Source organism: Muntiacus reevesi, chromosome 21 (assembly GCF_963930625.1).
Source record: "Muntiacus reevesi chromosome 21, mMunRee1.1, whole genome shotgun sequence".
Taxonomy (NCBI): Eukaryota; Metazoa; Chordata; class Mammalia; order Artiodactyla; family Cervidae; genus Muntiacus; species Muntiacus reevesi.
This window is the reverse complement of record NC_089269.1, coordinates 48,855,055-48,878,184: the sequence shown is the minus strand read 5'-3', so window position 1 is coordinate 48,878,184 and position 23,130 is coordinate 48,855,055. Positions and strand designations below refer to the sequence as shown.

The following is a 23,130-nucleotide window of genomic DNA, read 5'->3' as shown; positions in this document are numbered from 1 at the left end:
ATTCCCCCTACGATCATTGGGTTAAGCTGTACAATGAAAGAGCATTTCTAAATAGAACCTCATCCAGACAGAAAACACATCAAAGCTCTGAAGGTCACCCAAACTCTTCAGCTGAAGCTTGGAATGAAAAATCAGAACCCAAATCGGGATGAGCAAACCCAGCAGGAGCGCTGCCTGTTCTTCTTTTGTTTGGGAGAGTTCTGTTTTCTCTCTCTTAACCTCTCTCCTCCTGTCTTCTCTGCTCCCTACTCATCCACTCCTGCCCTCACAGACAGGGGCCCCTGTTTGCTTTCCCTTCAGCCCAGCTTGCACCAGCAGGCCCCTTCAGCAGGGCTGTCTTGGATTCATGTTTTAGGAGGAGATCTCTGTTCCGGAGACTCTGAGGGCCCCTGCTCTCAGGCCCTACCCTGCAGTATCACTGAAGCTGGGAAAACCGGGAGGTGGGTCAGAAGTAGAAAAATGATTCTGAACTTTCAGTTGAATGGCCATTTAGAATTCGCTGGTGGTCAGTGGTTGAGACTTCCCCTTCCAGTGCAGGGGCTGCGGGTTCAATCCCGGGTCAGGGACCACACGCCTTGTGGCCGAAACACCAAGGCATAAAACAGAAAGCAACACTCTCCATGGGATCGCAAGAGTCGGACACGTGTTAGCGACGAAACCACCACCACCGGCAGGGTGACAAGATCAATAAAGACTTAAAAAAACGGTCCACATAAAATAAAAAAAATCTCTAAAAAGAAAAAATTTTCCCAAAGGAAATTTAAGAAGACAATCAATGCGTACAGAGCACTCACTATGGTAAGATGGAGAGACAGCACCATGGAATAAACATATTAAATGGGCCAACATTTTAAGAATAATTTCATAAACAGTCATGTTAGAGGCCCAGTCTCCTGAGAACCCATACACTAAAACTCACTTTCTAATCTCCAAGGGTTCCATTAACTCCTTCAGGTTACTCCCTCAGCTCTTGATTTGGGGCTACAACTAAGTGCTTGATCTTAAAAAAGGGCAGGGGTGGGGAAGGGGGAAATAAGAGACCAGATTCCCCACTTGCTTCCAGGCAAGCTTGTGAACACTGGCGTCTTGCCTTGTCTTAACCACACTTTCAAAAAGATAAATGAGCAGAGGTCTGTGGGACAGAGAAGATAAAATCTACATTTTAAGTGACTTATGGAGACCTAGCCAAAAGGGTTTAATGTAAAATATATTGTGGAGAAATAACTAGTGTGTTTCACATGCACAACTGTAATTATTAAAGCTTCACACATATGCCTATAATTAGAATTGTGAAACTAGGGAGAAGTTCGCCTCCCAGTAATGTCACACGGGTCTGCCCCAATTAGATTTGGTATATACATAAGCCAATTATCACTCAGTTTTCTGAGAGTTATGAAATGAATCTCAAAAAACACCCAAACAAACGCTTTCTTTTTTTAAAGGGGGAAAGGACCCTAATTAAATCAAATCTTATTCCAGCTAATTCTAGTTAACTTGAACTGTGGCTTACATGGCTTAAGTAAATTTATTTAAATCAGATTATTTCAAAGAAAGAGAAACTGTTAAGAGAAAATGGTAATAGCTATAATCAACCTTTGAATAAACAACTAGGTAATTCCTTTGAAGAAAAGGTTCAAAGGGCTTTCAAGTTGCAAGAGGGCAGCTATAGAGACTTTTGATTCAAATTGCCCAACTCAGAAGCAAGAAAACACCTAAGACACGGGGCATTCTTTGCCTCGAACATTTCCCCTCTCTTCCCACTCACCCTGTATGAAAAAAAAATGAGGAAATGCAGATTCTGCTAAACAAAATGCAGTTCCCAGTTGCCCTCTGGGATGGCATAATATCTCTTTCCATTAGCATGTATGTTAGGGCTCTTTGGTTTTAGCGGGTCAGGAGAAAATAGGGTGCCAAGTGAGAAGTTCTAACAAAGGGACATCCAGTTATCAAAGCCTCCTTTGCAACTGTTTCGGGAATTCTAGTTCCTGACACCTGGTTTCTGACATGGCCCATTGTGTCCAGATGAGCTACGATGGCTGCCTGGGTACCAGTTCAGAAGCTGCCAAGCTGAGAGGCGATGACTCTGCGTAAAATGGTTCCTTGGATCTAAAGGTCCCCCCACCCATCTCAAGGGACCCATGGGCTCTAATGTAGGTCTACCGTGTCTCCATCTTATTTGTACAGGTCTCCTCTAAGAGGGTTTATCACGTGGCCAATGTGTGTGTGTATGTGTGTTCACTCAGCCAGGTGTGTGCTATCCCACGGGCTCCTCCATCCATGGGACTTTCCAGGCAAGAATACTGGAGTGGGTTGCCATTTCCTTCTGCAGGGGACCTTCCCAACCCAGGGATCGAACCTGCATCTCCTGCATTGCAGTCAGATTCTTTACAGCTGAGCTACTGGGGAAGCCCAGCCAAAGTGTGAGCTACTTGCAAATGAACCCACTATTTACAGAGACTGGTTCTTCCAGAAGCTTCTCAGCAATGGAAAGGTCTGTGCTTTTCAACACTCTCCACTCTTACCAATGATTGTCTAGGGCTATCTCTTGAAGAGAAAAAAGAGAAAACATACACAGGGGCAGAGAGAGGGGCAAAGTGAAGGGCAGAAGCAGCATGGGGGGTGCTGGGTGGGTAAGGAGAGCACTTGGCGGGGGTCTGCACTTTGCTGGAATCACCAGCCTCAGCATAGACAACGCGCAGGGGAAGTGACATATTCTAATTCATACTATAATGGACATCCAGCCTTCACACCGCCTGTTCTCTTACATACTATGCAGCTTTAGGGCAACTCTGTGACTGATCCCCACACAAAGACAAGTTCCAGGTCACCCTGCCAGGGAACCTACAAAGAAATCTCCTTTCCTCCATTCCTCGCCCCCTACCCCCACCAGGACGTGCCTTTGTCTAATGCTACAGACCTCGGAAACCAGGAGCAAAAAGACATCCTCCAGACATTTCAGAGTCTGCCTTGTTTAAGGCTGCTGCACCTGGCTCTCAGGACAGCTCAAGTGCAATAGTAAAACAATCTGACCTGAATCATCCAAGAATCTTCTAAGAATACATCCTAACGCATTTGAGTCAGTTCTAATGAGGTGGATGAACCTAGCACCTATTATACAGAGTGAAGTAAGTCAGAAAGAGAAGGACAAATACCGTATATTAATGCATATCGTGTGGAATCTAGAAAGATGGTACCGACAGTCCTTCATGCAGGGCAGCAAAGAAGACACAGATGGAAAGAACAGACTTTTGGATTCAGTGGGAGAAGGAGAGGGTGGGCTGATTTGAGAGAACAGCACTGAAACATATACATTACCAGATGCAAAACAGAGAACCAGTGCAAGTTTGATGTGTGACGCAGGGCACCCAAAGCCGGTGCTCTGTGACAAGCTGGAGGGATTGGTAGGATGGGGGTGAGGGGTTCAAGATGCAGGGAACACCTGTATACCTATGGCCAACTCCTCTTGATCTATGGCAAGAACCACAATATTGTAATTATCCTCCAATTAAAATAAATAAATAAAAACCGAATACATCCTATAAAATCCCTGGGGCGGGGGGCGGGAGGGGATTGGTTTCCTCTTAATTGTTAATGTCCCAATAATGGGTGTATTTATCAACACCTGTCAACGATGCTTAATCACCCAGCCAAGAGGCCTGGAGTCCCTGGCAGCCTCTTGCCTGTTATTGGGTTGGAAGCCATCTGGGATCCCAAGGAATATAACCGGTCATTTGAATGATGTGTTTTAGAGAGTCTGGAGATGGTTTTCCGTATTTGCCAAACAAAATTTCCTTCTTGGGTACAAAAGCTAAAATTCACAAAGTTCTGTTGATTCTTCTCTTTTCTTCTAATGGAAAGTCTTTTCAAGCCCTCGAGGCAGAAGAAATTACTTGTACTTGGGGTGGGAAAAGAAAGAAAGGAGTAAAAGATGAGGCTGACATCTGGGTGGAAACATGATGCCCTATATTTTTGCCAAGAGCAACCACACAGGTAAACAAAAGTAGAATATTTCTGGAGAAGAAGCCATGAGGTGAATTTGCTTATGAACCCTTAGTGGTGAATCAGTTATGATTCACTCCATCCTGGAATTTCCTCCTGATTGACACAGACCTCTAAAGCAGCCCTCTGTTTCACTCTGCACCATCATCCGTGTGCTACAGGGCTAAAGCAAAGACATCAAAAAGATGTCTTATGCATTCCCTCTTATTTCAGTGCCCCTACATTCACTGAAAAGTGGAATAAAGCATGGCCAAGCTAAGAGCAGCATTTTTGAACAAAACTATGTTCCCCTTTTCTTAAGAAGCTTTCAGGTGAATTCAAGTGAAAAGAATCCCCTCCACAAGTTCAACTCCATCTGAATTAACAGAGAAGCAAAACTTTGAAGAATCCTAAGAACCATGTTTTATGTTTAAATTATTCAAAACCATGCTTAGATGTTGCAGGTTAAAGGAGATGAACTAGAAGTATTGTCTGGGGATTAGAAATAGACCATGGTAATTTTCAAAGTCAGAAATAAATAACTGAGAAATGACAACACAGCACTTAAAGGATAATCTTGCTTTAAAAAAAAAAAGTCATACCTATCAGCTTGATATTATTGTCTTCATCTAGCAGCAAGTTTTCTATCTTCAAGTCTCTGAAATAAACAAAACCATACAACATTTCAGATAAGCACTCGAAACAGTGGAATAACATTTTGCTTCCGAAGGGAAACGAACTGTTGAGAGCCACTTTGAACCAACCCATAAGGCTTGCTGCCAAAACTCACACAATCAATAAGTAAATATTTATGGAACATGATATATGTAATTGCCGCAGAGTCAAAAAGCTAAAGGATTTCAGAGAAGACAGAGAGCAAGCAGGGCATAACAAATCAGTTTCTGGAAGAAGTGGGCCAGAGCTGAAACTTGGAAGTTAATAAAACCAGGAGACAGTAGAAGACATCATTCAAGACGGGCACTGCTAGGACAGTCGAGAAAATACAAATGTGACCATGTTTTTGTGAGATGGTGAGTAAAACCAGCCAGAGTAAGGAAGATTTAGGCAAACAGTTTCTTTTTTTTCCTTTTAATTGAAAACATGATTGTTAGTCCTACAACCTCCATGCTTGGAGCCCAAGCGAAGTGAAAGTCACTCTGTTACGTCTGACTCTGCGACCCCATGAACTAAACAGTCCGTGGAATTCTCCAGGCCAGAATATTGGAGTGAGTAGCCTTTCCCTTCTCCAGGAGGTCTTCCCAAACCAGAGACTGAACCCAGGCCTCTCACACTGCAGACGGATTCTCTACCAGCTGAGCCACCAAGGAAGCCCAATAGTCATCCACAAATTGGCAAGGGATGATAAACTATTTAGCAAGCAGCTATTACGGTAGACAGAAAAATAGACCCCAAAAATGTCAGGGTTCTAATCCTTGGATATGTAAACATTACATAACCAAAGAGAATTAAGTTTGCAGATGGAACGAAGATTGCTACTCAGAGGACGAGTGACTTTTGATCATGGACACTGAGATAACTCGGGAGGTGGGAGGGAGACACGTGCTCAAGGTCATGCCGAGTGTGAGGGGTTGGTGGTTTCTGTGCAACCTGACTGTAACCCCCTTGAGGATACAAAACGTTCTGCCTTGCTTACCACTGTGCCCCAGGACCTTTGCACATTCCATAACCTGGTAAATACCAATGACTGTACATTATCCAAGAGATCACTTGGGGTTCCAAAAGAAAAAAACATGGGTGAAAGTATAAGCCATCTATGTCAATGATCATGAGCACCTTAAGTTGCAACCTGTCAGCTCAGACACACCATGAACATTAAATGTGTGAGCATATTCTTCCCTTTTATATATACACAAAATGCTTTTTTCCATTGTTTTGAAACATAGCATTCTTGGTCCAGCTTTTATGTTCCGACTTCTGAATCCAGACATAGCCAAAAGAGTTATTTTTGTCCTCTTACCTCTATTATGAGGACTAGAACAGTGTGGTCATGATAAACAAAAATGGTGACTGATAGCACTTCTTGGAAGTGCAGAGATGAGGGCAACAGCACTTGCTAGAACTCTGGAGGCCTGGGGAGCCAAAGTGCCCCATCTGTGTCCCATCTCCTGGTGACAGGGGTTTACAACTTGGTCCCAGCACCACCACCTCATCCCATCTTCCAAGAGTGGCCAGAAATCTGGATTCAATCCCAGATTTTCAATGTGGGCAACAAATTCACAATTATATCCACAGTGCGTGGGCCAACCTTACAGGCAAGATCCAGCCTACAGACTACCAATTTTCAACCTCAGTATGGGTAGAAGCTCAGCCTTCAAAGGACATGAGATGCCCAGGGAGAGGGAGAAAATGAGGTGCCAACATGCTGGCAGGAACAAGGACGCTCAGAGCCAGCTAAGAAGGAACAGTCAGGCAAGTATTGGCATAGGAATGACGAAAGGGCAGCATTTCAAGGTGAGAAGAGTTAAGGAGTCCAGTGCAGGAAGAAGTGAGCTCTAAACAGTCACCACTGGATTTCAGAACTGGAATCCTTGACCCATGACTTGTAGCCTCAAGGCTGAATACCTGAATGAGAAGGGAGATTGTGTTGAACCTGTTGAACCGAGCAGCTGGGGAAGGTAAATAGATAGTCCCCAGTCCACATGCGGGCTTCCCAGGTGGCTCACTGGTAAAGAATTCACCTGCAATGCAGGAGACTTGAGTTTGATCCCTGGGTCAGGAAGATTCCCTGGAGGAGGGCATGGCAACCCACTCCAGTATTCGTGCCTGGGGAATTCCATGGACAGAGGAAACTGGCGGGCTACAGCCCATGGGGTCTCAAAAGAGTAGGATACAACTTAGCAATTCAACAACAAATCCATACGCGTTCACCAATGGGAAGGAGAATTGTACACATGCCCTTCGATTCAAATAAAACCATACACTCAAAAAACTGTACCAGTCTTTAAAAGATGTCACCTATGTCCAAATGCAGGGTAAGCCGCACCCCCCTCCACCATATAAGGTGATTCTCCTTACTTTTCCAAGGGGAAGACTCTGCCCCTCAGAAGGTTTTTTGGAAAACACAAATATATAATTTTTAGAAATGCAATGAAATGATCAAATGACTATTTACACTATTTATCTATGAAGCTGCACCATCCTATTTCAGAGCATATGCTATTATCTTAACATAATTACTTTAGAAATACTGTTCCCATGCCCTCACATCTTATGCAACAGTTTCATTCAGACTTGTGGCAGGCAAGAGCAGGAGTCTCCAGTGTAACATGATCTTTCAATTGACTGGATATTTGAGATAAAGCACTATTCGAACCTGTATGTGATATGCTTGTTGGGAATATTATCCCAAGCCATTTAAATAATAAGAGCCCATTTAAAATCTCTATAAATTATCCACTGAGTGAATTGATTTTAGAGTGGTCTCACAAACCCTCACCACTGTGAGTCATATCCCTTTAGCAACTGTCATTAAAGCCACACAAAGTGCCTTTGCCTCCCTTTCCATTGGTTCTCTCAGACTTCTAGAGTTTCCAAGGCCATCGGTGAGTCAGGTCAAGGTTAACTGGTACTTTGCTGTTGAAAATAATGGAGATTATGCCTGATACTATGAGAGACTTTGCAAGTGCTCCATAAGGCACTTCTTCCTTCCTGAAAATGATAGACTATGTGTTACACTTATATTCAAGCATATATGGTAATTCCCAGCCACTTGCATGGACTCACAAAACAATGTGCCAACAACAGGCCAAACTGTGAATTCTGTGAAAGCTGATTATAAAGCAGCAGCACTCTTTTAATCTAAAAGAGGGCCACAGTTTATTTCCAGCAAAATTAAACCTCTCCCTGGGAAGCATGGAAGCCACACGAAGGCATTAAAGGAGAAATTTGGTTCAGAACAAATATTATGAAGAAAAACAGCTTAAAGAGGTAAGGTCAAAGAATGCAACTGCCAAGAATAATAAAACTAAGCTGGATAATTCTGGGGCCACAAAAGACCAAGGAACAACCAACCGCAGTGATTAGTAAGAAGGATATAAATGAAAGGCTAAAAATAAGAGAAGATGCAGAAGAGAAAAAAAAGGTCCCCTTTTAAAATAGGGGAAAGTCATAAAACCAGGGTAGAAAGTATAAAAATGTAATTATCACGCTCAGTCATGTCCGACTCTTTGCAACCTCATGGTCTGTAGCCCACCAGGCTCCTCTGTCCATGGAATTCTCCAGGCAAGAATACTGGAGTGGGTTGCCATTTCCTTCTCCAGGGGATCTTCCTGACCCAGGGGGTGAATCTGGGTCTCCTGCATTGCAGTCAGATTCTTTACTGTCTGAGCCACAAGGGAAGCCCCCCAAAATAAAAGAAGATGTAGAAGAGAAAAAAAATCCACTTTTAAAACAGGGGAAATGTCATAAAATCAGGATGGAAAGTATAAAAATGTAATTATTAGGCAAAAGGAGGGAAATGAAATCAGTTTTTCTTTTCACCTGTTGCATCCCCTAGACACCCACCCCAACCCCTAAGAAAAACACTCACAGCAAAGCTGGTTAATGGGCATTTACCCATACCCTTTCATCAAGGTTTCTAAAATATTCCAGTGACAACCAATAGAACTGCCTAAAAGTTTCATAACTAGTTAATGGAAAGGTAGGTATATCAGTCTCCACCCAGATCAATGTATTTAATCTACCCAAATGAAGGGAACAGTTAACCTCTTTTGGCTTTATTTCACCTCCTGATTTGTCTTTGGAGGTTTATCTACAAAGGAGAAGACGACTTTCCTTCTGACTCTAGGGAAAAAAGGCTCAAAAGTCATATTTTAAAACGTCATTTTACCCTAGGTATTTATCCAAATGAGCTGAAAACTTATGGATACGAATGTTTACAGCAGCTTTATTCATAATTGTCAAAACCTGGACGCAACCAAGATGATCTTCAGTAGGTAAATGGATATACAAACTGGGGGACATCTCAGACAATGGAATAGTCTTCAGTCATAAGAAGAAACAAGTTATTAGGACTTCCCTGGTGGCCCAATGATTAAGATTCCAACTTCCAACACAGGGAATGTAGGTTTAATTCCTGGTCAGGAAACTGAGACCCCATGTGCCTTGTGGCAAAAAAAAAAAAAAAAGAAACAGAAGCAATATTGTAACCAATTCAATAAAGACTTTAAAAAACGGTCCACATCCAAAAAAAAAAGAGTTTTTTTAAAGAAGAAATGAGTTACCAAGTCATGAAAGTCATGGAAGAACCTTGCATGCATGCTCAGTTGCTAAGTCATGTACCACTCTTTGCAACCCCATGGACTGTACCCCAGCAGACTTCTTTGTCCACGGGTTTTACCAAGCAAGAATACTGGTGTGGGTTGCCATTTCCTTCTCCAGGGGGGTCTTCCTGACCCAGAGACTGAATCCAAGTCCCCTGCACTGGCAGGTAGATTCTTTACCATTGAGCCACCAGGGAAGCCTAGAAGAGCCTTGGTGGTGGTTTAGTAGCTAAGTTGTGACCGACTCTTGAGATCCCATGGATTGTAGCCTGCCAGGCTCCTCTGCCCATGGGATTCTGCAGACAAGAATACAGGAATGGGTAGCCATTTCCTTCTCTAGAGGATCCTCCCGACCCAGGAATTAAACCTGGAACCTTAAATGTATGTTTTTAAGTGAAAGAAGGTAGTCTGAATAGACTATGATTCCAACTCTATGACCTTCTGAAAAAGATTATAGACTTTAAAAATATTCACAACTTAAAAGTTGAGAGTTATGTTTTAATCGGCAGGAAATTTTAGGACTTCAAGCCCAGGAGGAAATATCTCAAATAACCCTGAAGGAACTACTCCAAGGAGGTGAGGAGGAGAGCTGGTTATATAGAAGTTTAGCAACAAAGGCAGGTAGTCTGAATGTAAAAAAAATTATAAATTAAAGAAAACCAGCTATCCCAAGTTAAGGAATTTAGCACTTTGTGGTGTATGGAAAGATGCAAGAGTCTGGCCTCACTGAACTCATTCCTTTGATATGCGCTTCAGCTCCCTGGGGCCAGGATCCGGTATTTTCACATCCTGAGGGTCCTCAGGGCTCACTGTGGGGAGTGGCTGTGGTCTGATAGCTACTAGATGGCAAGTAGTCTTTGCTTCTTACCAGCTCACCATTTATGGTGGCTGCAATTACTGATGACAGTGACATCCTTTGTTTACTGATATGGCAGGAAATATTCCATTTCTCAAGACAAAACCACGGACAGGCAGATGATCACCAGTTGCCTGAGGTTGCAGAAGGAGGGCTAGAATGAGCAGGTGGAACACATTATTTTAGGGTGACAAATTTATTCTGTATGGGCTTCCCTGGTGGATCAGCAATAAAGAATCTGCCTGCGAATGCAGAAGGTTCAGGTTTGATCCCTAGGTCAAGAAGATCCCCTAGAGAAGGAAATGGCAATCCACTCCAGTATTCTTGCTGGATAATCCCAAGGACAGAGGAGTCTGGTAGGCTACAGTCCACAGAGTCACAAAGAGCCAGATATGACTTAGCGACTAAACAACAACAAATTATTCTGCACACTATAATGGTGGCTAGATGGCACCATGTATTTGCAAAATTCATAGAATGCACAACACAAAGAATATCCTAATGTACTATGCACCCTAAAGAACCCTAATGTAAACTGTGTACATTAGTTAATAATAATGTATCAATATTGATTCAGCAGTTGTAGCCAATGTCTTATACTATCACAAGATATTAATAATAGGGAAAACACAAGGAAGGGAAGTGGGAACTCTAGTTCTGCATGATTTTTCTGTAAACCTAAAACTGCTTTTAAAAATTAAGTCTATTAACTTTTTAAGTAACACTTGGATATTCTCCCCTTCCTAAGAGATCAGTACTAGGAACGCTATGCCCCTTGCCAAGCCTCACTCAGGATGTTCCGTGTGGAGCATCCTTCCACCCGAAGTTAATTATGAGTCCATTCAGCACAGCGGGCCACTCAGACCCTCTGCCCAGCTACTCAACCATGACTCAAAAGGCCATGAACAATCCCATGAGGCCAAAAATTGAAAGATAACTTCTTGAATAATAAAAGAAGGATGAGGGGATTTCCTGATGGTCCAGTGGTTAGAACTCTGCACTCCGACAACAGGAGGCTAGGGTTCAATTTCTAATTGGTGTCCTAAGAGCCTGTAAGCCACATGGAGGAGCCAAAAAAAAATTAAAAATTATTCACAAAGTTTTAGCGTTAGCATAAATTGTACCATATACATGTGTGTGAGTGTGTGTGTGTGTGCGCGTGCGTCAGTCTCTCAGTTGTGTCTGACTCTTTGCGATCCTATAGACTGTAGCCCTCCAGGCTCCTCTGTCCATGAGATTCTCCAGCAAGAATACTGGAGTGGGTTGCCATGCCCTCCTCCAGGGGATCTCCCTGACCCAAGGATTGAACCAGGGTCTCCCGTATTGCATTCACTGGCAGGCCTCTGTAATCCAGAAAACCTCCCCATGGTCCCTGTGAAAAGCATGGTTTTTAGCTCCACCCCAACAGCAAAATATCTGTCTGTGTTCGGTGTCAGGTCTGTGAGATGGGAGGGAAGGGTCTGACAGCTGACCGGTTTGCACCTGATGATAAGGCGATGCTCAGTTTCACATTTAACAGCCCTTGATGGGACCAGCCGCCTTGCGGAGAGGAGAGAGCCATGGAGGACTCTTCCTCCCAGCCCGCAGTGGGACAAGCTCCTCTCTGTGGCCAGCTGACCGCAGGCAGTGTGAATGAGTCACTGAAGCGCTGGGGAAGGAAGGGAAGTGGTCCCTGAATGGACAGGAACTGGCTTTCCCTGGGCCAGTGGGGCTTCCAAGAGGACTCGGGACAAGTAAGAACCGGGGCAGGGCGTGTGTGGCGGAACCGGCGATCAGGACAGTGCTGGGGGCTGGGGTGGGAACGCTGTGTCCTGGGAGCGAAGGAAAGCAGTCAGTGGAGCGGCCCTTTGCCCGAGCAAGAAGGACCACAACCCAGGGGCTTCTCGGCCCTTCTCTGATGACTGGGCAGTGCCAGGAGAAATGCCCGGTGGGGCTCCTCATGGCGTCCATCCCACCCCCGCTTGCCCCGCAGACCCAGCACTGGTCCTGTTCTCTACACTGTTTGAGGTTGGGGCGTGGGGGGGTGGGTAGGCATTTTTCCAGAGTCTGAGAGGAAGGCCCAAGGGGAGAGCCCTAATCACCAGCCCTTTGTTCTGGGTTATTTCAAAAGCACAGGCTCCAACAGGCCTGACTAACAATTAAAGGTTCGCCCACAGGCGAGCAAGCATCCCTCCCCCTCCAGGAACCCACCCACCCAAAGGCTCCTTTAAAGGCATCCCTTTCAAGATGGTAATCTCTAAGGTCTGGAGACAGGCCACCAGGAGCTCTGCCCTCCCAGACCCAGGGGGTGGAGGGGAGGACCCTGTTGCCATAACAAACACGGGGTCCTGGGGGGCCCTGGGGGAGGGGAGGTGCAGCTGCTGGGGAGACAGGGCAAGGGAGTGTGTGTGCACAGGCTTGCAAGGAGAACACACGCTCGTGCATGAGAGTGCACGTGTATGCAAGCATGTCTGTGTGCGTACGTGTGCCTGTGTGCACACGCACAAACATGCTGTCCAAATACCAGGATGACGGGGCCTCACCCCGCGAGGCAGTGTAGGTCAGGCCTCTAACAAACCCCGGGCCTAAACTGGGGGTCAGGAATTTAAGAGAGCTCGCCCGCGGGGGCCACTCAGGGCTGAGACCCAAGACGAAAGGGAGGAACAGAGCGGCATGAAGCAGAGGCTGCCAGGGAGGGGAGAGGAGGTCAGAGGGCGGCAGGGGGACTGCGGAGAGCTGGCGGAGGCCTAGTGTGGAGGTGGGGGTGAACCTGGGCCAGGACGGCAGCCTGAGAGTGGGGCAGACAGGCTCCAGGGGCCGGGGCTCGCCAACGGCCCTGCCGAGCTGCCCTGCAAGAGTCACTTAAATGCTCTGAGCTCCTGATTCTTTCTTTGGAAAATGGCATCCTAAGAGGGGCCAACTGGCAGGACGGATTAATGGGTAGAGACGACAAAACAGGCCCCTTGCAGCTGCACAGGCACCAACAGATAAGAGGTGAGACGCTGGTGTGGCCAGGGGAGACGGTGAAGCTAGAGGTTCTAAGACACAGTGAAGGGGAGGCTCCAGAAGAGATTTCAGATAAGTGACTCCCTCGCGAGAAGCACACAGCTGTTGTTCGGTCACTCAGTCCCGTCCAGACTCTGCGACCCCACGGACCGCAGCACGCCAGGCCTCCCTGTCCCTTGCTGTCTTCCAGAGTTTGTTCAAACTCATGTGCATCGAGTCGGTGATGCCCTCCAACCATCTCATCCTGTGTTGCCCTCCCCCCTTCTCCTCCTGCCCTCAATCTTTCCCAGCTTGGGAGGCAAACGAAAGGTCAGATAGAAGGGGTCTGAGACAGGGGATGGGGAGCCTGGACCAGACTCACAGAGGACTAGGGCTGGGGGAGAAAGTTGTGCCTGCGGAGATGGCCACAAGATGGATTTTAGTAATGAGCTAAGAATAAAGCATTCAAGAAAAGCACATAACTCCCCAAGGCAACAGGCATTTTGCAGCGAACAAGAGTTTTTTTGTTTGTTTTTTTGTATATTTTTTAGTTAGGTTTTATCGTCAAAAGCGCTGTATTAAAACCAAATGTGGAAAGTGGGAAGGCGGTTCAAGGGGGAGGGGATATACATATACCTATGGCTGATTCACATTGATATATGGCAGAAACCAACACAATATTGTAAAGCAAGTACCCTCCAATTAAAAATAAATAATTTTTTTAAAACCAAATGATTTTTTAATCTTTGATTTATTTATAAGATGAGCAATTTGGTTAAATACAAGAACAATTTGTTAAGCATGTACCTGATTTATCTATTCAAAATGAAACCTTTATTGAATTCCTACAATGCTCCAGAAACAAATTCTGCTCATAAAATGAAAAAGTTATTCATTCACTAAAAAGATGTCACCCTACAAAATGTGACCTGAAAACTAAATAAAGTGGTATGAAGTCAATGAAGAAACTCCCTTAAAATTCCACAGAGAATATGGAATATTGCAGAAAGAACATCAATTGGCCGCTTGAAAGCTTCCATCCCAGCGCTAACTCTGACACATCTGTATTCATTCAATTTCCCTTCACTCATTCAACAGAGTCTTACTGTGTCTGAACTGGGCTGGGCGCTGGGCTAGATGGTGGTCTGTGCAAAAGACAGAGAGGAAACAAGTCAGTTATCTTGTGAAGCTGAAGCTGATGTTATTCCAATATTCTGGCCGCCTAATGCGAAGAGCTGACTCGTTGGAAAAGACCCTGGTGCTGGGAAAGACAAAAGACTGGGGGCAGGAGGAGAAGGGGGTGGCAGAGGATGAGATGGTTGGATGGCATCGCCGACTCAAAGGACATGAGTTTGAGCAAACTCCTGGCGTCAGTGAAGGAGTTAGTTGTGTCCGACTCTCACAAAGAGTCAGACACAACTTAGCGACTGACCAACAACAACAATCTTGTGAAAAGTGTTTGGAAAACAAAGTAGAAGGTGCTGGGGAGTCTCTGACCAGGGGAGGGACTCCTGGAGGAGGTGAGCTTCTGAGCTGGGACCTGAAGGAGGAAGACAATTCAGCCAAAGATTTCAAGAGCCTGGTGGCTCAAACGGTAATGAGTCAGCCTGCAATGCAGGACCCAGGGTTCGGTCCCTGGGTTGGGAAGATCCCCTAGAGATGGGGATGGCTACCCACTCCAGTATTTTTGCCTGGAGAAGTCCATGGGGTCGCAAAGAGTCAGACACGACCAAGCAACAAACAGAAGCAGAGAACAGCTCTGGGGCCTTGAACACACAGAACTCGGCCTCCACGGATAAAATGAATGAGGTGGACTCAGTGGTAGCTACAGCGAACACATACTCAGTACTTTCTGAGGGCCTCGAGCTAAGCAGTTACAGGAACTGACCCATTTAATCCTCACGACAACCACGTGAAGTGGATAACCCCCTACCCCTATTGTGTAGTTCCGGAAAGTGAGGCAGAAAAGCCTGAGAGATTTGCCCAGTGCAGCTTTTAAGCGGTAGACCCAGAACGTGGATACAGGCAGCCTGGCTTAGAATCCACACGCGGACCACAGTGCACCCCAATCCACAAACGTGTCGGGCGAGAGCTTTGTGAAATCCCGCATTTCTCATCATGCTTTCTCAGTCCCCATTAAATGAAAGAACCTTTGATCTATATAACCAGTGTCTCCAGATGTGTGCTCGGGCCCTGGGGTCTCCAACAGGCCCGTCCCCCAAGGTGAGCAGAAGTCACCCCTTGCTCATCCACTGTCCCCCTCTCACCCTTTCCAAAGGAAACCAAAAAGGTAAAAGAACTTTGTAAAACCCCGGCAGCACAGGTGGGGTCTGCTTCTTGTCAGGCCCACGAGAACAAAGGGTCCCGTCTGGCCCGGCACTCCCCGGAGTGCAGAAGGCCCCTTGCCAGCCCTGACGAGTGACTGGGGTCGCGGCTCTGGGAACAGTCGTGTGACACACAGGCGCCGGGTCCCTCTGATCACGCCTCTCTCTCACTCCCAGTCCTGCTCGTCTCTTCCTGCTGAGGGACGGCGGTATTGCCTGACCCAGGTATGTTTTGTCTGCACGGCTTGATTGGACTTTGTTATTTTGAACGAGCAGTTGAATCTCAAATGAGCCTCTCGGCAGAATCAGCATTCCTGATGATGGATGTTAAGGTCAACGCTTTCTGTACGACAGAAAAATCATCAGATGTTGGCATGAGCCCAGTTGAGAAAAAGAAAAATGGGAAAAAAGAAACCCTTGATAGATTTGAAGCCCGAAGTTATCTCAGGCAGTCCTCAGAGGGTGTAATGAAGATGTGAGGACCACATTCTAACTTTGCAAAAGTGAACGACCACACTGTTGCAGCAGATAACACAAAAGGTATATGGCAGATCCTTTTTTATTTTTTCCTTTTTTTTATATCTTCATTTATTTTTGGCTGTGCTGGGCGTTCATTACTGTGAGAGCTTTTCTCTGGTTGTGTCAAGAGGAGATGACTCTCTAGTTGTGATGCATGGACTTCTCACTGAAGGGGCTTCTCTTGCTGGGGAGCCCAGCCTCTGGGGTACCTGGCCTTCAGTCACTGCAGCACAGACTCAGTAGCTGTGGCTCTCGGGTTCTAGAACACAGGCTCAATAGTTGCGTCTTGAGGGCTTAGTTGCTCCGCAGCATGTGGGATCTTCCCAAATCAGGGATCAAACTGATGTCTCCTGCATCGGCAGGCAGATTCTTTACTACGGAGCCGCCAGGGAAACCCAGGTTCAGTTTTAAATGAAGTCCTCTGCCAGCTAAGGAAATCCATTATAGACGCTTGGTTTTCTTTTTTCCCTTCTACTTATAATAGTTACATGATTTTTAAAGATTCACTTCCTTTAAATGATATTTAAATAGCTCTGGGTTGATAATTAAATATTTAGATTTAATTTCACAGGAAATGAGGGCTCTGCCAGGCATTAAGCTGACGATGATATGACGATACGGTATCAGACTCATCAGGAAATATGCTTTTTAAAGTATCCTCTAACACACATCACCTAAAGCCCTTTAAATCATATATTGTAGCCACCAAAATTCATCCTAAATCCTTTTGGATGATCCAATCTGTTTGCTCAGAAATCTTCCCGCTAGGGACACCGGGACATCTCTGAAATGCTATCTAAACTCTCTTCCCCATTTGAAAACTCTCGCCTCAAAATGTGCGTGTGTTAGTCCCTCAGTCATGTCCAACTCTTTGCAATCCCATGGACTGTAACCCGCCAGGCTGCTCTGTCCATCGGATTCTCCAGGCAAGAATACTGGAGTGGGTTGCCATTTCCTTCTCCAGGGGATCTTCTGAACCCAGGGATCGAACCCAGGTCTCCTACATTGCAGGCAGATTCTTTACCATCTGAGCCACTAGGGAAGCCCAGCCTTGAAATAATTTATGAATTCATTCCATCTCTGCAGCATAAAGGAGACAATTCTCCACCATTGAAAACGGCTACAGTGTATTACGGATTATGGCTACTTAGAAATGAGACATTCAAAAACCTTTGAAAATTCAGACATTCCGGATATAGCCACCCAGGAATATATTTGAAACAGTTTCCTGTGATGTCTTCACCACCTAATCACCTGTGCCCACGTGCGCTGACACTCATTAACGCGATTTCTAGAGGAGAAAATGAAGAACCCCTCCAAAACGACACCTGTATTTCCAACCTTCCCTAACTTCAAAAGATCTGAGCCTTTGCCACTATTGGCTGATGAATATATTTCCAAAAAGGTAGGGAACGAAGCGGAATGCCGGAGATCAGAGAGAGAAAAAGTGCACCCTCGATGCTATCAAAACATTATTAAATGCATTCCTTTGACGTTCTGACAGTAATTGCGCTGAGAGGGATTGGATTTTGTTAAAATTACTTTAAAAGGGTTGTGAGAATTTCCTGCGGGAGGGACCAGCAAGCGCAGCACAGCCTTCGCTGGCTTTCCCTTTGTTGTCCCCGAAGCTCTGAGACTGGGCGCATCTGATTTTTGACAGCAGGAAGCCCTTGTAACAACATCCTGAGTCCCTCGGAAAGCTCCCTCCCAGTTCTCTTTTCCTCCATGACCAGCAGAGTGGGTAACCCAAGCTGATTCACCCGTGAGGTTTCTGCCTTCATCACCAAACCACGCATCCTTATGACCATCATTTCCCGCATCATGGCAGAGCTCTGACACCGCAGGTTACACGAAGGGATTGTTAACAAGAGCCAAAAATAGGGTTATTCACTTACAATTTCTGAATGTTCCCTTCCTTGCTGATCAAAACTCAGAAGAGTTCTGATGAATCGTGATTTCCTGACAGTGTGTGTGACTAAAAATACATACATGGAGAAATTTTCTTACCTTGGTGAGGAAATGATCTGCCTGAATGGGGCCTGGTCAAGGCTGGCTCCTCCCCCCAGTTCTCCCCCAAGCCCGGGACCTCTCCATCCCCCCAGTTCCCCCCAAGTCCAGAACCTCCCCCTCCCCCCAGTTGCCCCCAAGCCTGGGACCTCCCCCACAGGGTCCCCCCCACCTCCCGAGCCTGAGAACTCCCCCCATGTGTTCCCCCCCAGCCCAGGACCTCCCCCGCTGTGTCCTCCCACCCCCAGCCTGGGACCTCCCCCCAGGGTCCCCCCTATACCAGAGACTTCCCCACAGTGAGCCCCAATCCAAGATTGGGACTTCCCCTCGGCATCTCCCGCCACCCCCCCCCCCCACCAAGACCTCCCTGCTGTGCCCCAGATTCAAGCACAGGGCAGAGCATCCCCGGAGCCAAGCCCATTGGTAAAGTTAAGTGAAGGAAGCCACTTGCAAAAGACCATATATTGTTTCCATTTATATGCATGATCCAGAGCAGGCAGATTCAGCAAGACAGAAAGAAGAGTGGTGGTTATGACTAGGGGGTGGTGGGAGGGGTGGGAATGGAGAGTGACTGCCAGTGGGTACTGGGCTTCTTTTTGGGGGTGATGGAAATATTCTAGAATTAAGGCAGTGGACATAGCTGCACAACTCTGAATATACTGAAAATGACTGAATCGTACACTTTAAAATGATAACTAATGGGATGTGAGCTGTATCTCAATACAAAATATTTTAAACATTGTGTGCATATCTATATAATTCCTTGATCTTGGTTTTTTAAATGAGAATCAATTAAACATGAGCCCTAATTTTTCTCAGTAACCCAGAGTAATTATGAATTATAACTCCATGAAGGAAGAACTATGCATTTATTGATGAAGTCAACAGTTTTTTGGGAGGAAAAGAGGACACTTTCATTTTTTTTAATTTTACTATATTCTGTTGACCTTATTTTAGTCTAGCACTGAAAGTTGGCCCTACCACCACCAGCAGCACTGCTGAGAATTCTGTCTCCATTCCGTTTGCTTGCAAAACTCCTCCTCAAGAGGGAACAAGGTATTACAAAAAAAAAAAAAGTTTTTCATAATTATTTGCAAGGTTGGTTTGGCTTATGGGGAACAAGCCTTACTTTCAAAGGCAAGTTCATGATTCACGTAGTAATTCAATTCCACTGAATAAAACAGCTATGAGCAACTAACACATGTAAAGCAAACACAGGGAAAGCAACACCAAGCATTGCTAAAATGCATGGCGAAAACCACTACAATATTGTAAAGTAATTAGTCCCCAACTAATAAAAATAAATGAAAAAAAAATCTCATGCCATCCTAACATCGATCCTTCTTTCAGGCACCTGAGCAAGAGTTTTTATTATTTTGGAAATAATAATAAGAAGAGCAGCCAACACTTAACATGCCCCTATACATACCAAACACAGTTCCAAGTTCTTTCCATATAACAACTCCTTTCCCCTTATGCCAACCATGAGATGAGTGTCATGATTGCTCCCATTTTACAGAAGAAGAGACTGAGGTTCAGAGTGGTTAACTAACCAGGCTAGGGTCACATAACTATCCGAAGGACAGAGCCAGGATGGACTCAACCTTGCACGGCTTGCACTGCAGCGTGGCACTGTGCGTCCAGCCCAGAGTTGGTGACCAGCATCACGGCGCAGCCCTTACCTGTGGACCACCCCGGCCCGATGCAGGTGCTCCACTGCAGAGATGAGCTGCCGGATGTATCTGCGGGCTTCCGCCTCCTCCAGCCGCTTCTTCTCATAGATTTTGTGCATCAGGTTGCCCCCGGGGCACAGCTCCATGACCAGGTAGTAGCTGTTCTCCGTCTCTAAGATATCGAGGAGCTGGGTGATGTTGGGATGGCGGATCATCTGCTGGATCTGCCCCTCTCGCCGAAGGTTTTTGGTGACGTAGGTGTCTTTCTTGGCTCGCTTCTTGTCGATGACCTTGATGGCCACCTAAGGAGACACCAGGAACGCGGCCATTACTAGACACTGCAGGCGAAGTTTACCCACCTGACTAGCCACAAAACCCTAGGAAGACACATCGCTCCTTCTCTGCACCAGGAGCAGAACCTGATTTGAAAGAGCATCCAGGGAGAAAAGAAAAATGTTACATCAGCAAAGGTCAGAAGAGTCAACCTCGAAGGAAGAGAATGACATTCACTCGGGCAAGCTCAAGTTAGTCTGGAAGGCTCAGTGAAGAGTCAGTGTCAAACCTGGTGTTTTATCCTGCGGAGAAAACACCAAGATCACCTCCAGCCAAGGCCCCTCCTGGCCCCCACCCCACCCCGCTCAGACCTCGTAATGGCTCCAGGTTGGGTCCCCCCAGGCCTTCGTTTCTGAAACAGCCAAATCTGCCCCAACCTTGGGTTCTGGGGCGTGTTTAGGGAGCTGAGGGGTGCAATGCGCAGGGATCTGGTAGCCCTGCCCTTCTCTGCCCAGCACCAGGCCCTCAGGTCCGGCTGTCCCTGGCTTCCAGGGGTCACCTCTTTGCCTCTGAATCACAACATAGGTCCTCTTGGCCCCAAGTCAGGCCCAACATGTCACTGCTCCAGAGACACATCTCCGCTGCCACCTGGACACCCCTCCTGGGCCACTTCCCCCACTATCAACATGTCACGTGTGTAGACCCTCCAGCTGTGCAGAAAGGGAAGGAAGGAAGGAGGAAGGGAAGGAAAGGAGAACAGAAGTAACGATGGCCGGATGAAGGGGGAGAGAGGACTTCTGCCCAAGTCTCCACCCCTCCTTCGTTAGCTGTCACCAGTTCACTCACTCAGCCTTAAAACACACCACTGTTCTGCCCACTTCTTCTTACTTAGGTCTTCTCTCCTCTCTGAGGTGACCAGCCAGTGACACCTCATCGCCGGCTTGTGCTAACTGCCTCTGCCACTTTCCCTTCCTCTCCGTTCCCACGCCAGGCTGGATTCCTTGGGGACCTTGCCTTCCAGCCTTCAGATGCCCTGTCTCCATGGGAGACTCTAGCAACCCAAGGGACATTCTTCTACGAGGCTGTCAAGCCCCTGGGCTGCAGGACAGAACACTGGAGCTATTTTCTACTTATTTCTTTTTCCTTGTAATTATATTTTATAACTGCTTCATAAAGCATTCAGTGTCCAAAAGTGTGATATAGATTAATTAATAAAGGAATAGTAGATGATAGATAGACAGATGCTGGGAAAAGACTGAAGACAGGAGAAGAGGGAGCTGAGGATAAGATGGCTGGCATCACCAACTCAACGGACATGAAGCTGGGTGAACTCCGGGAGATGGTGAAGGACAGGGAGGCCTGGCGTGCTGCAGTCCGTGGGGTCCAAAGAGTCAGACATGACTGAGTGACTGAGCAACAGGCAGGCAGATACATGTCTGTACAAAGGGGCTCAAATGTTCTTTTCTTTTCTTTTTTTTAACACTAATCTTCTATCCCTGAGTCCTCCCAGGTCCTGGCAACCCCCACTCAAATTGTAATTTTTTAATGGGAGGATAATTGATTCACACTATTGTGTCAGCTTCAAATGTTATTTTCTTAACAACTTTGTGATAAAAATAAAAGTCTGGCCACTGCTGCTCTGGACTATGACGTCAATGTCCTACCTCTTTTCCTTGATACTCATCCGGGCCCCTTGAATTCACACTCTGCCCTGCCTTGATATCAGTGGGTCTAGAACTCTGATTTCTTGCTTAAAGCTCTTTGGGGGCTCTCTGCTGCCTGTCGGGCAAGGCCCACGGCCTCAGCCCAGCACTGAAGCTTCTTCTCCATCAACCCCGCCACTGTTCAGACTCCCAGCTCCTCACTCCCCCTGACCACATGCTCAGCCACTCTCCACCCTCTTTACACCTCCAAATCCTCAGACACTAACTCCAGTCCCACCTTCCTTCCAGAAAGTCTCTTTAACACTCCCGTCTTATGCTCCCACCTCACCTACCACCCGCCATTCCATTTAAAGCACCAATCCCTCCCCTTAACACAGGGGCCACTCCCCACTCTGCCACACACTATCCTTTCTGAACGATGAGTGACCAGCAGGTTACTAACCAAGCAAATCAGGGGACCTTTTTTTTTTTTAATCATTGAAGCAAAACTAGCTGAAAACAGCTTAATCTAGCTGTAAACAGTTTATCATTTCTTCTAGAACAGTCTTTAAAAAAAAAAAACTTGAGATATAATTGACATATAACATTGTATTCGTTTTAGGTACGCAACATAGGGATTTGGTGTATGTCTCTATTGGGAAGTGTTTACCACAATACACCAGGTAAACATCCATCACTATAGTTATAAACTTACGTGTGTGTGATAAGAACTTCTATGATCTTCTGTATCAGCAACTTTTCAAATATGCAATACGGTACTGCTAACTACTGGAGGAGGAAATGGCAGCCCACTCCAGTATGCTTGCCTGGAGAATCCGATGGACAGAGGAGCCTGGCGGGCTACAGCCCATGGGGTCACAAAGAATCGGACATGACTGAGCGACTAACGCTTCCTTTCATTTTCACTGCTAACTAGTCACCATGCTGCCCGTTACATCCTTCAGACTTATCTTACAACCAGAAGGTTTGTATCTTTAGACCACCTTCGCCCATTTTAATGGAGATTATCAGGCCCTTAAACCACAGATATGACCAAGAGGGGACAATCAGCCACTGGACCAGATAAATCAGAACCTGCAACATCCCAGGGCGATGTGAGGCTGATGCTGTCTGCCCACAGAAGTGGGCTGTAGTTTGGTCTACCAGTTCAGTATATACAAAACCAAAAGCTTTAAAAGCTGTACTCATTTGTGACAAAATATATGTATATATGCATAACACACGCACATATATATATACACACAAATATATATCCATCATCTTGTGGAGGCGGAAAGAGGAATGCTGAAAAGTACAATTAGATTCTGTCTGCTCAACTCTATATTGCAACGTTTTAAAAATTACACCCTTTGGCAGTGAAATTCTTAAAAGTACTGTGAATAAACAACAGTCTGAAAGCCGGGCAGTAATATGATCTGCCGTTCTTAACAAAGCACACAATTATTAGGAGGATAATTTATTTAGCTCTTTCATTGCCTGGAGTAGGTTATATAATGGCCACCCAAAGACATTAAGCCCCCACCCCTAGACCGTGTGAATGTGACCTTATTTGGAAAAAGTGAAGGATGCTGAAATGAGATTAACCTACAT

At 45.9% G+C, this 23,130-nt stretch overlaps 1 protein-coding gene across 1 annotated transcript in view; it reads right to left on the bottom strand.

The window, feature by feature from the left end:
- HUNK (hormonally up-regulated Neu-associated kinase) overlaps positions 1-23,130 on the bottom strand; it is a 122,626-nt gene that overhangs the window by 58,132 nt on the left and 41,364 nt on the right. The window contains exons 2-3 of the mRNA XM_065913751.1: positions 19,613-19,905; positions 4,581-4,636 (exon numbers count right to left, since the gene is read on the bottom strand). Coding sequence (XP_065769823.1) covers positions 4,581-4,636; positions 19,613-19,905 — 349 coding nt within the window. The remainder of the gene's footprint in view (positions 1-4,580; positions 4,637-19,612; positions 19,906-23,130) is intronic.